Here is a 6,517-nt window from a genome sequence, read left to right as displayed (position 1 = left end):
CTTTCAGCTGTTCCCATTGTTTTAGCTTTTCGCGTCGGTTTTCTTAACGTTCCTTTCGATGTTTCTTTCGTGGAACGATCAACAGGCTTGAACGTTTTGCAAATGCACATGAAAAGGAAAACTTGCTGAAAATTTTTTATTCAAAATTAGTAAAATTTTGCGTAAAAGGAGGGTGGATGGGATCGTGGATAGGGAGGGTCTCCACTCGCAGCAACCTCCACGTGGTGAGACCTGGATAATCAATATTATTTCATGTACAATTCCTAATTGCATCATTATACGTGATACAATTATGAATTGTATCATAAATAATATGAGCCGATTGGCTGCGATCGCGGTTGTATGGTTGATATAGTTAAAAAGTTTATCGGATAGTTTCATTGATTTCTGTACAAGTATAGATTTTTATCCCGTCATTGTTTCAATGAAGTATTATGTTTAAGAATTGAAGAAGATATCGTTATATTTCTTGAGGTTTAGTTTACAATCTATTAAATTCTACATTTAAGTCTGTGTTAGGGTATTCGTTTTGCAATTGCAAGGTATCATCCCCTATATATTGTTCATAATTTCATGGTAAAATTAAATTTTACTTCCACCTATGACTAATGTTGTTATTTCCTTTTATGAGTCGCTAAAAAACTGATAGGATAAATTTTATTAGTAAAACCGGAATGTTTCCTCGTGGTATTAATTAACTACGTTCGTTTATGGTTACAAGATTTATTACGTTTTCGTTATTTACACAAGTTCGTTGTAAGTTTTGGACAAGGGTCCAGAGAAACATTGCAGGACCTAGTGAAGAATCGCGTATCCTTACAAAAAGAACTCTATACAGGCAGTTTTTATCCCCAATGTCGCTATGAACCAATGCCACGAATACGACGAAACGATAACGCTCGTTTGTTATACCATTCGTCGAGTGCTTTCGATCCACGACGTTCTTTAACACTACCGATCGCTCGAAATTATTGCACTTTGTTACACATTTGTAAAACATCGCGATAAAGAATTTTCGATTATTTTTTCATAAAAGTTAAATATCTTACAAGTAAGAACGTCGTATCTCCTAGATTTTATACAGCTTAGGTAGCTCACAGTATTTTTGGATGAATTTTTGTTGGATGTCATGGTACGCCTTCGTGGTATTCTAGACAAGGCTAGCTATACTTGAATCTTTAGCTATACTTCTATATGATAGTAAATTTTCATTTTCCATCGTTTAACATAATTTTACGATAAAAATTCTTATTGTACGATGTTCCTGACCAAACTGAAGTTTATGAGCGATCGTAGGTGCACAGAGACAATCGTCGGAACAAGCGGTTCCATGTAAACCGAATCAACATTTTTATACTTTTTTTCTGTCCGTTTTCTTAATTTCTTGCGTAATAGCTTATAGGTTACGAGTGTTACGTTTGCGTGTCCATTGTTTCTTTTCTTTCCCTCTGTTCTCTTTAAATGTAAATTTTACGATCTGTACCCACCACCACGTTGGACCCATTTACGCGACCGCGTAACTCATTTTTTTTTTCCTCACAAATTAAAAACTAAGAAGAAAAGAACGCTCCACGCGACTAATAAAACGGCGATACCCTCACTTCTTTTTCGATTCTTTTTCTTCCACAAAAAGTCACTAGATTCTCTACGACGAGATACGCTTGTCCATCAATTAGCTTTTGGTCGTAAAAGAATCGAAGAAACGACGAAGCAATTATACAGGGTACTTCCGATTTGAACGTAAATTACGTCATTCGTTAACAGATATTTTATGCTTATTTATCGTCTAGGTAACAGTCGGAAGTATCCCGTAAAAGTGGGTATCGTTATCGGAGCAGCACCTCGATTCAATGGAAACTAGTTTACGTTTAAGCGTTATAATGGATTATGCACTCGTTTATTGCCACACTCATGCGAATGTCCCGTGGTCATGGACACGAGGAGACGTTTCACTGGTTTATACGCTACCATTCAAAAGTATCTGGACATTTACTTGTATTTGACAAGATTCATTATAAAATTACGATAAATTTTATATTAGGTTGATACGCGTAAAATGTTTTTCCAAATAGCTTTAGCTGTGCATATTTTCTTTACATGATTAATAAACATCATATTATTTAATCAGAGTAGTTCACCTACGATTCGATACCTGTGAAAAAAGTTTACCAAATATTGGAACAATTAATACTCCAATATCGATAGTATATAAATAATCTTAAATATCGCAAATGAAAATTAAAAAATATTGTAATAATTTCTAGTGCCGTCTCTAATTATTACTTTGCTATTAGCCAGTTTGTGCAATTTGTTGCAATTCTCATACTGTTACTACGAATCGACAAAAGTATCCAGATACTTATGAACGATAGCGTATCTCCTTCTTCTAACACCTTTTTAATCTTTGGTGTGTACAGGACGATGTAGCGTGATTCTTTTCTCCTCGTTCTCGCGGCAACGGGACTTAATCTCACGAAACACCGTAGCACATAGTCGGAAGCACGTAATAACCGATGCATCCCATACAAGTTTACCGAGTTGCCCGTTCGAAGCAGCCTCGATTCGTTCGAATGCACAGAAACTTGTCTGTAATCGATTAGCCAGCAGCTGGTTAAGTGCTCGTGAGTTGTTTATTGCTTGTCACGAGGAAATTATATTCATTAAGATCATAGTCGAAGATTCTGTAAGGGAAGCAAACTGGTAACTAGAGTGTGGATTTTTATGCATTTATGAGGAGCTTGAAAGTGGGTGAACTATTTGTCCATACTTGATAAGTTCATATGAACGAAGTTCTAATTGTATTTATAAAGAAGTAAGATAAATGGATTATTCCTTCATTTGATACGTTTTACATGAAAGTAATAACACTTGATCCATAATATTTAGCAAATAAAAATTTTCTCCTTGGCTTTCATTTTTTTAGCGAAAGATAAATTTGCATAAAAATCCACAGTCTATTGGTAACTGATAGAACAAACTTAGAATTTGAAAATTTAAGTTTCAGAGGTCAGAGATTATCCCTTCGCCACAAAATTTAGGAAAAAGAAGAAGGAATAAAAAGAACGTGGCTATAAATATTGAGAAAGAATTGTCATAGATGCGGATAAGAAATATGCAATACTTGGCTAGGAAATTGGGATAGGAGGAAAAGAAGGACGGTAGTTAAAAATCACTGGGGCGTTTGATTCGCTTAAGAAGTATCTCTGGCGACTTCACCTTAAACGCTAGAGTGAGTCGTTCTGCACTGATGATTAAGTTAAATTGCCAAGATAATGGAGACAGAGAGAATATTCATATGGTGCGCCTTCTGTTTTTAGTGCGGCTGCTAGGTTAGCTAGGACAGCGTATACCGGACTAGTATACAATATGTATATAATATAATATAATATAATATAATATAATATAATATAATATAATAATAAAAATAATAATAATATAACGTATATATTAAAGTTAATCCTAAGGATTTCGTGTCGATTCGTCTCAAGTTGTCTCTGGCTAGGCTAGGATTTCTCTAAAACTGCTCAGGTTCTAACACGTGCATCTTATGAACAATTTTACAATTGGAGAAATTTCGAAAGGGCAGTTGTTGGGACGAGTTATCAAACGGATGGCAAGAAACGTATCTGAATAAAATACACAGGAATTTCTTGATTCAGGAGGTACACCGCCCTAACAGTTTGAACAAGTCGAACCTTATTGTATTTCTCTTGAAGGTTTTAGGCAGTTTCCAAATTCCTTTCCGAAATTCACAAACAAAGTTAGAGAGGAAATTATTAGGAAAAAATCTGGAGTTTTCATTTTGTATCGTAATTATCCAAAAAAAGATTCTTAGAGTTAACCTGTTTTTAGACATTTTTAAGGTGGTGCACCCTCTCTTAATCGAGCACATTCGACCACGTGTTCGGACCTATAGGGTTCTGAGCTATTTCTTCAAAGAAGCAACAATAGCATCGGCAGTTGAGCAAAATCTCGTTTAATCCATCTAAATTCTCTACACCTCGATGCACCGAGGCTGACGTAGAACCGGTATAATTGGAAAAATTTCCATCTCGACATTAGTATCGATTGGCCGCTCGCTTCACTACCATATAGCTAAAGTTTTTCATTCTTTCATTCGAATCACCTCGTTTGTTCGAGGATATCGAGGTTCGGATGAACTTAGCTGCTGTGACTATATGCAGTGTTCGTGTAAGGTCCGCTGTAGATGGACGAGCCCGTCGTCGAGATGCTCTTGTGTCGTCTCTTGGCCAGCAGTGCCAGAATGGCCGCGACTACCACCAGCATGAGGATCAGACCCGCGATCGCGATGCCGATGGCGAAGCTCCTCTGCGATATGCAGATATTGTCGGGATCGTCGATAGTCTGCAAATTATACAAGCCAAGTTCCTCAAGATCAGAAAATGGATAAACTTTTGTCTTCTTCGATTCGAAATCAAATATTCGGAAACTTTTAAATTTTCTACAAACTAGCATTTGTACTACTATACGTTTCATTGAATCTATCGCGTTTTGATTTCAATTTTTTAGCAGACTTCTCTGAATATCCTGTTTAATGTATTAAAAATTGCTTCACTGTGTTTTCCTTGATAATTTATATCCTTTTTCATCTCACACGTCTTACGAACGAAAGCTACGATGTTACGTGTTTCTGAATTTTACCAGGAAATGGTAACGGACAGGAATATCAATGCGACTAACCCTTTCTCTGAAGACGTCGTCGGTGAAGTCTGACTTGGAGCCAACGTCCGAGGCTTCGTTCACGTATAGTCCGCTATAAACTTCGATGGTAGCTGGCGTTCCTCCGTCCAGGCCTTCGACACCTTTCACTGTGTTGTCGTCGGCAGTGTCCCTGCGTCGTCTGGATACCAAATTACACGCCGGTGGCTGCAACAGTGGAATATTGATGATTTCTTTTGGATTTTCTCCAAATGATTCTTCGTAGAATCTTCTTTCTACCCAACTTGTTACAATTACATAGTTTTTTCCAATCTTTCTAAACGATTTTTCAACAACCACGAGGAAGAGAATTTCTATGAAGACGAAAGGTAGAATTTTGATTACCGTGTTGCTGCATCCTCCACCGTGTTTTACACATAGTCTGACGTTGCATTGATAATAGACACTGGCTGTGTAGGGGAATTTATGCGCCTGGAAGTTCACCCTTGCCTCCGTCTTATCTTCGTTATACGTGAATTGTCCCATGATCTCACCGTCGACTGGGCAACTGTAATAGCAACACAGTTTTGTATATAGATGTGCTAAATTTGAAAATACTTTTAATTACAATAATTGATAATTATATATACTTAGTCTGTCAAGTATGGCGGATTTGATTGTTTAAACTGAGAACATTTGAAGTCTTAAAAAGGAGGAAACATTGTGCCGAGAAGAACGAATCAAATGAAAAAGTGTTTTCTGGTAATAAACCTCAGAAAAACAGGTCTTGCATCAGAACTTTGAAATTATATGAACAATTTGCTATCAGAAATTTCTAACATATACTTTACTCTCCTTATATAATCTTCGCAGAGGCTGTTCTTTCGAGATCGATCAATAAGAAAATAGAAGGCGAGTACTAGGAATATTCTGCAATTGCACGAACAAATCAAGAGGGAAAGTGTGCGTGTAACCTGTTGGTTGGATCAGCTGATTTGCTTATGAAAAGAAGTCAGTGAACCGGCCCGCTTTATACCCTGAATTCCGACCCTTGAATAATTCATACGACGCTCTGACGCGAACAATTTATTTGTACCGGTCGAAGAATTATTCTTACGTCCGCTAACCTGTCTATTATTAAACGTCTCCGCGGATGGAATAAATGTGAAAAACGAAGTAAAATGAAAGAGAGAATTTTTGTTTGGTTTGATTCATCGATGGGTAAATGTGAATCGTTGGGCAAAGATATATTAGTCATCGTTTCTTTTCAATGTTCAGCATCCAAAGGAAGTTGATTTAGTTTGTCATTTTATAACAAAGGACCACAGTTATTGAAGACTGAAGTGCATACTCATAAGAATCTATACATTCGATCATTCTGATGAATTAAACATCTGAAGGATGAAACCCATGCGATTTAACCATTCTCACAAGAACCTATGTATCTAAATGTATGCATCTCTTGTAAACCTTATACATTTCGAATCATCGAAACATATGTATATCGTATACTCTTAAATATTATATTTATCATTTACATTTTCCAAAGATATGCAAGACGAAATTACCCCTCATCGTTTATGAGTCTCTGCTCTCCCCATCCTAAGCCGTCTCGCACCAGGCAGTCGGAGATCTTCAGTCCGAACATTTCCTGTTTGTCGATGCTAATGACCAAGGTCAAAGGGTCCCCGATCTTCACGTTTTCCGCCACTTGATGCCTCGTTGGATCTCCGTTGAAGATCTTCATCGTGCATCCTGGCATAGGAGCTGTTGCCTGTCGAGAGACGTAAAACGCAATTTATTATTCATCTGCGGAACGTTTCCCGATCTTTCACGATTGCTCGATACTTTTTTGCTT

At 37.1% G+C, this 6,517-nt stretch overlaps 1 protein-coding gene across 1 annotated transcript in view; it reads right to left on the bottom strand.

Annotated features, from left to right (window-relative positions):
- Positions 1–707: 707 nt before the first annotated feature.
- The window catches only part of Pio (zona pellucida domain-containing protein piopio), a 68,537-nt gene continuing 62,727 nt past the window's right edge, over positions 708–6,517 (bottom strand). Inside the window, exons 6-9 of the mRNA XM_072015011.1 lie at positions 6,228–6,433; positions 5,065–5,227; positions 4,702–4,887; positions 708–4,365 (exon numbers count right to left, since the gene is read on the bottom strand). Coding sequence (XP_071871112.1) covers positions 4,162–4,365; positions 4,702–4,887; positions 5,065–5,227; positions 6,228–6,433 — 759 coding nt within the window. The 3' untranslated portion in view covers positions 708–4,161. The remainder of the gene's footprint in view (positions 4,366–4,701; positions 4,888–5,064; positions 5,228–6,227; positions 6,434–6,517) is intronic.

Source organism: Bombus fervidus, chromosome 12 (assembly GCF_041682495.2).
Source record: "Bombus fervidus isolate BK054 chromosome 12, iyBomFerv1, whole genome shotgun sequence".
NCBI classification, from domain to species: Eukaryota; Metazoa; Arthropoda; class Insecta; order Hymenoptera; family Apidae; genus Bombus; species Bombus fervidus.
Note: the sequence above shows the minus strand (reverse complement) of the source record. Positions and strands in the feature narration are given on the sequence as shown.